The sequence below is a fragment of the Protopterus annectens genome, chromosome 3.part0 (genome assembly GCF_019279795.1).
Source record: "Protopterus annectens isolate FY-2018-M chromosome 3.part0, PAN1.0, whole genome shotgun sequence".
Lineage (NCBI taxonomy): Eukaryota > Metazoa > Chordata > Ceratodontiformes > Protopteridae > Protopterus > Protopterus annectens.
Window position 1 is genome coordinate 935865388 of NC_056731.1, and position 13923 is coordinate 935879310.

At 43.7% G+C, this 13923-nt stretch overlaps 1 protein-coding gene across 1 annotated transcript in view; it reads right to left on the reverse strand.

Annotated features, from left to right (window-relative positions):
- The window catches only part of NUP153 (nucleoporin 153), a gene marked incomplete in the record, with an annotated part of 2476866 nt that overhangs the window by 2037265 nt on the left and 425678 nt on the right, over positions 1 to 13923 (reverse strand). The window contains 1 exon segment of the mRNA XM_044065729.1: positions 8245 to 8374. Within this exon segment, the coding sequence (XP_043921664.1) occupies positions 8245 to 8374 (130 nt within the window).

Sequence of the window (13923 nt, forward strand, 5' to 3'; positions counted from 1 at the left end):
AGTATTGGCGTGGCCAGTCTGGTGCAATCAATATCATCCTTGGTTTGTCCTGCTTGATCTTTAGTAGTACTTTGGAAAGGAGAGGCAGAGGAGGAAAGGCATAAACTGATGGGTTTTTCCAGCTGAAGGACAGAGCATCCACTTTCCTAGCGTGTTTGTGGGGAGTCCTTGTGCAAAATGTGTCTACCTGGTAGTTCTGGGGGAGGCAAACAGGTCTATATCTGGGCTCCACCATTTGCTTGTCAACATGTTGAAAGTCTTTGGTTCCAGTTTCCACCAGTGTGGGTCCATGAGGTTTCTGCTTAGTCCGTCTGCCAGTGTATTTAGTTTTGCTGGCAGGAACTGAGCTTGTAGATGCTCTTGGTAGCTCAAGACTGTGTTCCACAGTGCCATGGCTAGCCTGCAGAGGGGGGTAAGAATGGGTACCCCCCCCTGCTTGTTTATGTACCACAAAACAGTGGTGCTGTCCGTCTTTACTATTAATTGTCCTGGAAGAATGTGGTCCTTGAAGGCTGTCAGAGCATTCTGTACAGCTAACATTTAGTTTTGATTGACATGCAGGTGCATTTGACTTGGGTTCTGAGGGCTACTGCAAGCAGATAACCCAAATGTGATGACCGCAACAGTGAAACACGAAGAACATCAGAAGCAACCACCCACAGACATCAGACCTAGGATTCGAAGACCCCAAGGGTGCACCTGACCCAGTGGCCACTCCAGCATGCCCCAACACAGAGAGAGGTGCTGAAAGTACAGTTTTGTACCTACCATAAATGTAGATGTTCGAAGATCCACATTGCTGCAGTCCTTACACTTGGGTATAGCGCTGTCCTCGGTCGGCCCGAATACCAAAGTATATGGCTGACGCCGGTCATGGCGCATTAAACTGACGCCAGGACGCCAGGGTATAAATGCGCATGACCGACGTCATATCCTCAGTCTTTTCTTGCCCCAGATGTCAGAAGACCCTAAACAGGGTAAAATCAAAAAATTACCAAACACTAAACACCCCACACCCAAACTATGTACAACTTCTAACAATTATCTAATAAAGTACTAACCTAACCACACAACCACCCTTAACACAGAGGGGACGGAGGGAGGTTGACTGCAGCAATGTGGATCTGAACATCTACATTTATGGTAGGTACAAAACTGTACTATGTTCTTCATCTCACATTGCTGCAGTCCTTACACTTGGGTAGATTCCCAAAGCAGAGGTAAGGGAGGATGGCAAATCAAATAGAAGCAGGAGCTGTCAAAATGCCCTGTAGAATAGCAGTGGCAAACCCAGCCCTAGATTTAGAGTAGAGGGAAGGTGGTAGTGCTTAGAGAAAGTATGTACTGAACTCCAAGTAGCTGCCTCCAAAATGTCCTTAGTTGACACTCCCTTAGAAAGGCTGTAGAGGTGGCAGTAGCCCTAGTGGAATGAGGTCTGATCCCTGTTGGGATCTGCTTGCCATGCTGAGAATAACAAAAAGAAATGCAAAACCCAATCCATTTAGAAAGAGTTTGCTTTGACACAGGCTTGCCCTGAGTACCTAAAGCAAAAGAAACAAACAACTGTTGCGACTGCCTGAAACCCTTAGTCCTATCTAAGTAGTAGCGTAACTGTCTGTGCACGTCCAAAGTATGCAAGATCTTTTCCCCCTGTTTTGGGGTCTGCATAAAAGTAGGTAAATGAATAGACTGGTTTAAGGAGACACTTGAGACCACCTTAGGCATAAAGGAAGGGTTAGTGCATAAAGATACCCTATCCTTATGGAAGATCAAGAAAGGCTCAACAGCCATAAGGGCCTGCAATTCCGAAACCCTTCTTGCAGAGGTAATGGCCAACAAAAAAGCAGTCTTCCATGACAAATATTTTAACTCAGCCGTAGCTGCAGGCTCAAAAGGTGGCAGAGTGAGCTTTTCCAACACATAATTGAGGTCCCAAGCTGGAGTAGGAGCTCGTGGAGGTCTTATGTTCTTTGCCCCTCTGAGAAATTGCTTGAACAAAGAATGAGAAAACAAAGGTGGATCACAGTCATAGTGAGCTGAAATTGCTGCAGCATGAATTTTAATGGAAGAGAAGGACAAACCCTTGTCCAATAACTCAGTAAGATATAGAAGAGCCACACTTAAGTCAGGCTCAGAAACATCCACACCCTTTGCTGCACTCCAAAGGAAAAATCTCTTCCACTTGTCCGCATACACTTTCCTTGTACTAGGTCTCCTAGCTTCCATAGTCACATTCAAAACTTGTTGAGGAAGTTGAGCCCTGCTATGAGCTAAAACAGGATATGCCATGCTGTGAGATGAAGAGAGTGAAGCTTGACATTGAGTAAATGACCGTCCTTTTGAGACAACAGTTGAGGAATCAAAGGCAGGGGCCACGGTGGTTTCCTTTATTAGGTTTCTCAGTAGTGGGTACCAATGCTGTCGGGGCCAATCTGGAGCTATCAGGATCATTCTTGGTTTGTCCTGGCTTACCTTTAGCAGAACCTTTAGAAGTAGAGGAAGTGGTGGAAAGGCGTATACATGAAGATTTTTCCAACTGAAAGAGAGCATCCGCTTTCCAAGCTGCCTGGTGTATCCTTTTGTGCAAAACTTTGGCAGCTGGTGGTTTAGAGGAGAAGCGAACAGATCTATGTCTGGTGTTCCCCATGACACTGTTACTTGCTGAAATACCTGAGGATCCAGTTTCCACTCGTGGGGATCCATGATTTGCCTGCTTAACACATCTGCTAAGGAGTTCTGCACCCGGCAGAAACCTTGCCTGAAGATCCAGTTGTAGACTGAGAGCAGTTTCCCATAGAATCATTGCTTGTCTGCATAGAGGGTAAGAATGTGTACCCCTTGCTTGTTGATGTACCACATGACGGTTGTGTTGTCTGTTAGAATCAACACCTGTCCTGGAAGAAGTAATTCCTTGAAAGCTGTTAATGCAAACTGGACTGCTAACATCTCCTTTAGGTTGATATGTAGATGTTGTAGTCTGGCAGGCCACTTGTCCTGTATCCATTTTCCATTGAGATGAGCCCCCCAAGCTTTGTCTGAGGCATCTGTTGTTAGAATCTGACTTGCCTCCGGCCGGGTCACAGAAAGTCCCTTGTTTAGGTGACATTGCTGAGCCCACCACAAGAATTCCTTTTGGATGCAAGGTATTATTGGAATGACAGTGTCCAGATCATGGCAGTGCTGTGTCCATAGATTCTTGAGATACCATTGTAGCTTCCTCATATGCAGTTTGGCATTGGGAAGCACCAGAATACAAGATGCCATGAACCCTAAGGCTTGAAGGACTGTCCTTGCAGTCAGCCCGGACTGATGTGATAGTTGTTGGAAGTAAAGGGAAAGATTCTTTTGTTTGTCCGGGGTCAAGAAGGCCATCTGGGCTGCTGTATTCAGTCTCACACCCAGAAAGCACATGTCCTGAGAGGGTACTAGACTGGACTTTGGTTGGCGCACAGAATACCCTAGGCATCTTAGCACTGTTATCACATACTTTAAATGCTGTAGAAGTTCGTCCTTGCCCTGAGCCAGAATCAGGCAATCGTCCAAATAAGGGTAAATCTGTATTCCTTTCCGCCTGAAAAAGCTATCACTGGAGCCAGGACCTTTGTGAATACTCTGGGTGCAGTGGATAAGCCAAAGGGCAATGCAGAGAATTGATAGTGTGAATCTCCAGCTCAGATATTTCCTGCAGCCTAGAGTGATAGGGACATGAAGGTAAGCCTCTTGGAGATCCAAAGTTACCATCCAGTGATCCTTGCCCAGGAGGGTAAAAGCTGTTGCAATGTCAGCATCTTGAACTTGGGGATGTCCAGAAGGTGTTGAGGATAGACAAATCCAGAATTGGTCTCCACGTGTTCCCCTTTTTGGTACTAGGAATAGGCGAGAGTAAAATCCTAGGCCCCTTTCTGCCATAGGCACGGTTGTATGGCCCCTATCTGTGTCAATATGGATATTTGTCTGTGAGCTTCCAATTTGTGTTGGCGGAATATCTGGCATGCCCTTGAACGGTGGTAAGGTATGGAAATAAAATCTGTAACCGTGGTGAATGATATCCAATACCCATCTGTCTTGGGTAATTAAACTCAGTTCTCTTTGAAAAGTGTCAGTCTTCCTCCTAAAGGTGCTGCGAGACGTGAAGGTTCTGGCAGTTGAAAAGGTAGGTCATTGGGTCTGTCTACGAAAGGGCTGACCCCTGCCCTCCCCTGAAGACTGTGCAGGTGAGCCCCTGTCCTGGATCTAAAGGAACCCTGAGCTCTGCCCCTAGCACGCCTAGACCTACCCCTAGACTGGGAATCAAAAGAAGGGTATGTCCACGCCTTGCTTGGCCAGTTTCTGCTAAACTTTGGTGGTTGAACCTGTAAAAAATCTTTAACAGTGTGCATAGATTTAGCTTTGTCCTCCATTTTCTTTAAAACTGCTTCAACAGGCGAACCAAACAACACATCAGATTGCAAAAAGGCATCCAAGATCCTTGACTTAACATGCTCAGCTAAATTCTGATCCCGTAACCAGGCGTGCCTGCGAAGGACAGTACCAGTGGCAGCCACCCTGGAAGAGGCCTGTACAGCATCAAAACCACATTGTAAGGAATGCTTACCCACCTGTTCAGACACATGTACCAGATCTTGTAACTCCTTACATTCAATACCTTCTGCCAGAGCATCTACCTTAGACTTTAACTGTGAAAGGAGATAGATTTGATATCTCAGCATGTGGAATTGACAATTTAAAGCCCTCATGGCTAAAGTTGAAGAAGTATACACTTTCTTACCCCATCTGTCTAAAGCTCTTGCCTCTTTGTCCTGAGGAACTGGATTTTTAGCCACAGAAGCCTTAACCCCTTTAGGCCCCTGAGTAACTGTCTCTGGATCTGCCCTAGGGCTTTTAAAAAGATACTTGTGAGCTTCAGGCACCCTATAGTATCTGTCCGGTTTAACAGGTGCGGGAGGTAAAGAATCAGGGTTAAGGGAAGCCTCTGCAAAAACATCTTCCACCACAGAAAGAACAGGGGGTATAGCTAAAGGCCTATGCTGAGGTAAAACCAAAATTCCTTAGTCTTTTCCTGGAATCAGAGAAATCCTGACCTTCCCATTTAAAATGTTCCCTCATGGCATGGAGAGTCTCTGAGAATGAGAAATCCTCAGGAGGAGAAGCAGAAGGGGTGGAGTCATCCACATCAGAATCAGAATAATGAGAAAACTCCTGTAAATCCTCAGTCAAGACTCAGAAATATCAGAATCCTGTTCAAAATTCCCAAATTCAGGATCCACCCTAGGCCTTTTGTCAGGAGGGGGCATAGAACCCCTAATCAGTGTAATTAAATCTTCAGCCATCTTAAGCATATGTCTCTTGGGCACAGGGCCTGAAGTACTAGGAGGAGCACCCGCTACAGCTGAACCTGGCCTACTCTTGGAAGAAGCCTTTGTAACAGTAGGAGAAGGCCTAACCACCTTAGGCAGAGAGGGGAGAACAGCTACCTGAGAAGCCCCTTCAGCCTGGCCTACCTCCTGTGAAGACACATCCTGTAACAACAAAGTCTCCCCCTGGGACTCTAGGGAAACTTCTGTTTGGGCCTCTGGCACAACCGTGCCCTCTAAAGAACCGACGTCCGGGTCGGCTGGTGCCTCTAACCTAGGCCTAGGTGTTTTGTCCTTGCGCTTCTTCGAGGTAGCGGGCCGGAACATCCGACGGCATTTTGTAATTGCACCGCTTCAAGACTAACCTAGCGCAGTCTAATCTCCTCTTTATGGTACGTTTGTTAAATCTAGCGCAAGAGGAACACCCAACAACGTGCTCAGGCCCTAAACACGGTATACACAAGCTGTGGTAGTCCCTATGTGGTATCTGTTTCCGCAAGAAATACAGTTATTTACTTTTTCTGACATCCGGTAAAATACTGAGGCAAGAAAACCAAAATATTCCCACGGGTACTTAGCCAACTTGATTCGGTCTGAAACTCCGCTCGAAAATCTCAGGACGCCAACCTGCACTCGCAAATTTGCTTCTGCATCGGACCACGCGGCAAAAAAGACTGAGGATATGACGTCGGTCATGCGCATTTATACCCTGTCGTCCTGGCGTCAGTTTAATGCGCCATGACCGGCGTCAGCCATATACTTTGGTATTCGGGCCGACCGAGGACAGCGCTATACCCAAGTGTAAGGACTGCAGCAATGTGAGATGAAGAACATCTACCCAGAGCAAATGCCCTGAGAGAGACGGAAGGACCCAGAAAACAGAATCAAACTCAATCCGGACACTCTCGTCTCAATATTCTGTCTCAAGAGCCCACTCTGCTCTGACACGGCAGGAGTCTGAGAAATCAAGGTAGGGGGTCAGTGCTGAAATTGGCCTACTCAGATTTTACCCTATGGGAGGAAATGCACACAGCTTCAATAACCTCTGAACCAGCAGGCCAGTGTAAAGTAGCCAAAGCTTTGGGTCAAGGGCCTGAAGTCAATGGGCGGAGTCCTAACTGCATCTGCTCCTCTAAAAAGCACTGCATCAGCTGCACCAAATCCATGGGTTTTAAACTCCTGACTGGCCAATGAAGCAAGGAAAGGAAGCTTTGGAGACTCACCAACTAGATGAATGCTCCATTAACAGGATCCGAACTGGAGAAGCTCAGACCCAGGATGGAGAAGGGGATGATTCAGGTGAAGACTTCCACAGGGTTAGATGGGGAGAAGGGGAAAAAAGTACTACATGACAGCACAACTCAGTCAAGAAGGGGTTCGTAACACCAATAGCAGCAGATTGGGGGAGGGGGGTATTTAGATACTTAAATCACCAAGTCTAACAAGAAAAACAAAAGACAAGCTTAAAACACTAACTTGAAGAAAAAGCCAGTCAACCAAGAAAATCTAACCTTAAAACCTATCCTATCCTAACATGCTCTACCTATTAAACACTACAAACACCAACTACAGTAAAGCACAACCACAAAAAAAGGGTAGATCTAGAAAAAAACAAGCTAAACACCTGAAAAAGGATACACCTTGGCGGAGCAACTGAACACTCTGCTATCCAGAGATGGTGGCAAATGAGACTGGAGGCAGCCCTGAGAAGTGAAGGATTATGGGTAGAGGAGGCAGAGCTGAACAGACAAGTCTGTGGTACATGGCATCAAAGTCGGATCCGATAACCTACAGGTTGAATTCAGAAGGAAAAGATGACATCGGATCAAGAGTTTCAACGGTACTTAAGTATTGTCACAACCAGATTGCTAACTCTTTACTACTCTGTCAGATAGTTTTTCACATATGAAAAGGAATAATGGCAGAATTCCTCTTCATGGGGAGCATCCTTTCCTGACCTACACACGACTGCTGCTTCTGTCTCGTCATTAATGTTACGATGGATGAAAACTCACCATGTTCACAACACAATCGGCCCATTTCAAAGCCCTTTACGTGCAGACAGCGGAATCTTTGTTACATTTGGGACATATTTCTGGGAATCTTTCAGTATTTACAGCACCTCTTGTTAATAGTGTAAGTGCCTGTTGGGAGTAAACAAGTTCAGATGAGCAGCAGTGTCTGTGTGAAGCGGGATAATGTTTAACATCCCTGGCACAGGAGTTCCGCTAGGGAGAAAGGCTGCGGTCCCTGAGGAATCACTGCCCGGTTACTCACTTTTCCTTCCAGGCACTTTGCTTTTGATTATTAGTGCCCATGAAAAGTTAGACGGAATGTTTGTGAGTAACTTCCCTTTGCTTAAGTTGCAATGAGGAATGCAGGACTTGTAATGCAGTGTAGCACTGTGGAGTTCACAGAATCAATGAGGCACGCCACCCAGGCGTAGAAAATTTGACCGTTTTCCGTCTTCTTGCCTCATACCCACTGTGTCACACTACTACTTAGTTGTGTAGACACCCCATTTAAGGTTAAGATAAATTATGCCACTTCAGAATCTGGTTGGGATAATATGCAAGTACCATTTCTCCTACAGATGAACTATATCAGTGGAGCCACAGAACTGTGCAATGCTTCTGTTCAAAATGCATTAGAACATAAATGAGCCTTGACCATTTAGACCAGTGCAATAATCCCAAAAGCAAAAATACAGCAATTTTCCTTTTAAATAGTTAACATGTACTGCAAAGAAATGGAGAGACAATGATAAATTGTAAACTCTGTTCAAAGGAACTGGTATTAAGATCTCACAACCTACACAACTATAATTGATCTAAATAGCACATAAATATCTCAGTTCCATTAACAAACTGCAAAAAAGTACTGAATTTACCTGCTCCTCTTGAGAAGGCTTTGTAGACAAGTGTGCGTTTCTTTCCCTTCTTATCTTTCCACCAGCTCCGCCCAAAGTCAAGCCATTTGCTGCTGGAGTACTGAAAGCAGGGCAAGAAACATTTTTGGTACTGTAACAACAAAATTCAGAAACAACTTGTAAGAATAAATACCAAAGTAGCATATTAATGCTCAGAAGCATCTGAAAGCCAGGAGAGATGTCAGCACTGTATTCCTAAAGTACGCAAAGGCAATCATACTTGTTTACAAACTAAAATGTGTAACTCTATGTGAATGACTATATTACCTTCTCTGCAATAAAACTGAAACTACTAAGTGCATACTTTTTCATTTCACTGGTTTCTATTTCAAAGTTCTGGATGCCCACAACTGCAACATATCAGTCCATAATACCAGGTCAATAAATTACGGCAGCTGTACCGGTCACAGCAATACATTCAAGTATGACAAACCAGTATACTAAATTTTCTACCATTCCTAAACCAGGAGGTCACTATGCAGTCTAGAAATTCTTAGTTCCAGTCATTAGGCATCACTAACTACCAAGCTAAAAAAAACTACTATAAGATGGTAACAGGGAATAACAGTGAAAAAAACAGGCATGGTGAAAAAACAATCATAACTGAAGCAGTTTTCTGAAACCATCCCATGACTAAATTTGCAGTTGAATGTAAATTAGGAGCAGTCGTACAATCCCGCACTAACACTAATCCTCTCCAGGAAGGGCTGACAGACATACAACTTGTGTCAGAGTCATGGTCTAGTAAATGTCAAGAAATGCATAACATTATCCTTTGGGAAGTCATCCACCCCTGGTAACTATCATATTAACATAACCCTTGGAGTTGACCCAGTAGTCAGGGACTTGGGGACACGCACAGTAATCTAGCCTTTGACCATCACATGTCTACAGCAGTGAGGAACTCCTCCTATGTTGTGCAATTTATAAACAAATGTATGGCACCTAGGTCCAAAAGTCACTCTTCCACTGTATTCGGCCTTCATCAGATCTATCGAGTACAATGCCCCCTATGGTATGTACCTAACCAGGCATATCCAACAAATGGAACTTCCTCACTAAAAGAATACAGGGCTTCAGTAAAATGTCCTATGCAGACTGCCTCAATGCCATATTCTTGTATTCTGTCTTTTACAGGCTGCTGAGGGGAGATCTATGTCTGGCATAGAGGGCATTGCCAGACCCCACTATGACGGACTTCCTGCATATCGGCAAAACAAACAGCATCAGAATTACCCACTCTAAAGACTTAGACTTTGGCCTGTGATAAACAGGACCTACTGGAGAGACAGGTATGTATCCCAGAGACTACCCTGTCTCTGGAACATGCTCCCGCAGCCATGTGAAGCAGAGTTACTCCCTAACCCAATTCAAGTTAACTTGGACAACAGGGTGGAGAACAGTAAAGTCATCCCTGGCTTGGCACCTCTCTCTCTAATGGGCACAGAGAACCTGTAAATGGTTCATCTCCCAGGCTCCTGCTTGCAAACATTTCCTCTCTGAAGACCCTGCTTACACTCATCAAGAATACCAGAACTTGTTGGAGATTTGGGATGCATGGCTATGCTTAAAAAGGCCCATGTGGTCATTAGCTTAGTAAAGACTAAGCATCTATAATCTTGGTTAAGTAAACTATACCACAGCTATGACCATGCATTCCGCCTAGACAGTATACAGTGAGAATGGTTATTATTCTCAGAAATCAACATCAATAAGCAAAGATTTTTCTGATCTTCGGAACTGAGATGAAGGCAGGGCTCATCTCCTCCTCCTCTGTTGCCTTAGCCTGATGCCCTTCAGTACTACTATTTTTCCATGTCCACACCATGACTATTCAGTTCTTGCTGTACTTCAGAATCTGTGGGTGAGACCCCAAGTCCTACGACACTGTTGCAGCACAAGGCATGAATTAAACCCACTGACAAAAACTTGCATGGGGTAGAAAAATCCCCTAAATCCCCAATTAAGCTTTACCTGGCAGTTCTACTCTGCTCCACTTACCTAGCAGGTCCCTTACAGTGATCCTACAGAGAAAAAGCTAATCAGAATCAGAAACATATTTACTGGATAAGTATGTATGCATACAAGGAATTTCACTCTTGTTTCAGTGACTCTCCCAAGTATGAATTACATAAAGGACATACAGTGGATATAAAAAGTGTACACACCCCTGTTAAAATACCAGGTTTTTATGATATATAAAAAATGAGACCAAAATAAATAATTTTACAACTTTTCCCACCTTTAATGTGACCTATAACCTGTACAATTCAATTGAAAAACAAGTCTGTTAGGGGAAAAATATAAAAAATAAAAAACATACAATAAGCTGGTCACATAAGTGTGCACACTCAAACTAATACTTTGCAAAAGCACTTTTTGATTTAATTACAGCATTCAGTCTTCTTGGGTAGGAGTCTATCAGCATAGCACATCTTGACAGATTGTAAGGTCATCTCTTGTGCACAGCCCTCCATGTCAGCCCACAAATTTTCTATTGGATATAGGTCTGGGCACTGGCTGGGCCATTCGAAAACTTTAATTTTCTTCTGGTGAAGTCATTCTTTTGTTGATCTGGATGTATGCTTGGGGTCACTGCTGTGTTTAAAGTAAAATGCTTCATCTTCAGCTTTCTAGCAGACGCCTGAAGGTTTTGGGCCAAAAATGATTGGTATTTTTAACTGTTCATAATTCCCTCCACCTTGACTAAAGCCCCAGTTCCAGCTGAAGAAAAGCAACCCCAAAACATGATACCGCCACCACCATGCTTTGCTGTGGGGATGGTGCTCTTTCGGTGATGTGAAGTGTTGTTTTTGCACCAAACGTACTTTTTGGAATTGTGGCCAAAAAGTTCAACCTTGGTTTTATCAGACCATAACAAATTTTCCCACGTTTTTGGGAGACTTGATGTACTGTTCTGCAAGTTTTAGTCTGGTCTGGATGTTTTTCTGTGTAAGAAAAGGCTTCCATCTTGCAACCCTACCCCATAGCCCAGACATATGGAGAATACGGGAGATTGTTGTCACATGTAGTACACAACCAGTGCTGGGCAGAAATTCCTGCAGCTCCTTCAGTGTTGCTGTAGGTCTCTTGGCAGCCTCCTTGACCAGTTTTCGTCTAGTCTTTTTATCAATTTTGCAGGGACATCCAGTTCTTTACACTGTTGTCCCATATTTTCTCCACTTTTTGATGACTGTCTTCACTGTGTTCCATGGTATATCCAATGCTGTAGAAATTTTTTTGTACCCTTCTCCTGACTGATACCTTTCAATAATGAGATCCCTTTGATGTTTTGCAAGCTCTGTGTGAACCACGGCTTTTGCTGTAGCAGGCAACTGAGTAAATGTCAGGAAAATCCTAGTAGAACAGCTGAACTTTATTTGAGCTTAATCAGAGACTCTAATTGATGGCAGGTGTGTACCCAAGAGCACTGAATGCTGTAATTAAATCAGTAAGGTGCTTCAACAAAGTATTAGTTTAAGGGTGTGCACACTTATGCAACCAGTTTATTGTATGTTTTTTATTTTTTATATTTTTCCCCTAACCGATTTTTCAATTGAATTGTACAGGTTATAGGTCACATTAAAGGTGGGAAAAGTTTGAAATGATTTATTGTGATCATTTTTTATCACAAAAACCTGGCATTTTAATAGGGGTGTGTACTTTTTATATCCATTGTACATGCAACTATTAAGAACAAGACAAAAAAAGTAAATATACACATACATACAAGGTGCAAAGTGCAACTCAGTGCAAGAAACACAAAAACTCTGAAAGAAATGACTACTAATTTGTAAACAATACTGCAGAATCCTTGGAGGTTTGGGAAAAAGAATACCCCAACCTAATTAGCCGAGTTAACTGTTTATGAACTTGCTGGCCTGTGGGGGGAAAAAACTGTTCTTATATCTGCTTGTTTTGGTGCGTATTAATCTATGTCTGGCCGAGTGTAATAGTTCAAAAACAGTGGCTTGGATGTGAAGGGTCAGTGATGATTTTTCCCTGCCCTTTTCATGACTGTGGAATAGTACAGGTCCTGTAAGCAGGACAAATTAGCAACAGTGATATTTTTGGCAGACATGACTATTCAATGCAACCTATTTTTGTCACGATTAGACAGAGATCCAAACCACATTGTTATGGATGAGCTGTGAACAGACTCAATGACTGCTGTACAGAACTGATCAACAGTTCCTATGGGAAGCTAAACTTCCTCAGTTGTAGCAGAAAGTACATTCGTCGTTGTGCCTTTTTTATGATGGACCCTACACATTGGTCCCCCCACTTGATGTCCCGGGAGACTAGAGAGCCCAGGAACTTGAAGGATTCCACAACTGACACAGCAGTATTAAATATAAAGAGGGGTGATAATGTTTGTAGCAACACTCCTAAAATCCACTCCCATCTCCACAGTTTTAAGAATGCTCAGATCCAGATTATTCTATGACTACACTAAAAGGCCAGCTGCTCAACCTCCTATCTGTATGCAGACTCATCACCATTCCTGATGAGCCCAATGATAGTTGTACCGTCTGCGTATTTAATACGTTTCACAGAGGGGTTCTTAGAGGTACAGTCATTAGTGTAGGGGGAGAATAGCAGTGGGGACAGCAAACATCCTTGGGGAGCACCTGCATTGATCGTGCAATAGTTGAATGCGAATTTCTCCAGTTTTACCTGCTGTTTCCTATTGGTTAGAAAATTGGTGATCCACTGACAAGTGGAAGCAGGAAGCTGGGGGAGTTTCAAGTAAAGAAGTTCTGGAATCATTGTATTAAATGCACAGCTTGAAGTCCACAAAAGAATCATTGCATATGTCCTCGGGTTGTCAAGATGTTGCAAGATATAGTGCAGGCCCATATTAAATGCATCATCTAGTGACTGGTTCTCTCGATAAGCAAATTGAAGGGGGTCCAATGAGGCCTCCATTATGAGACACCACCATAGATGGCACATGAAGGACTCTTGGGATGACCAATAAAGAATGCCGGTGGACCTTCCCTACTGTACTCAGCTCAGGAGAACAAGCTACAAGCTGTTCATGTGCCTTCTTCTAAAGAAGTCAGGCAAAGGCCGACAGAAGTAGCAGCTACCACTACATGGAATTCATTACACTGTATGGTTAAAATGAAATTCCCTCAAACACATGAGATGCAATTAGGACTCTCTCCCCTAGACTTGTAAGAGTCTTCCCTTTTGCATAGCCTCCTTTACTTAAGCCTTTGGTAGGGTCTTCTACAGAAAATGTGAAAGACTGCTCAAACTCCTGCATCGTAACAGCTTCAACACTAAGAACTGTTTTCCCTAAGTCATACGTTTCACAGACAAAGTACAGTTTTGTACATACCATGAATGTAGATGTTCGAGTGTTCAAACTGCTCAGTCATCACACTTGGGTTATCTGCCGTCAGGCGGTCCCGCAGTCGGCCCGAGTTCCAAAGTCTTGGTCCGGCAACAGTTGCTGTCGCTTCTTCCCTGACGTCAGTGCGACAGGGGTATAAAAGAGGCAGCAGACACCATTTTCTTCAGTTTTTCTTGCCTCATATGTCAGGTGCCCCCAAATAGGAAGGCAATACATAATCCTAAGTAAATTACATAAGTAGAAAACAATAGCTACTGCTGTAAGCAAATACAGCATAT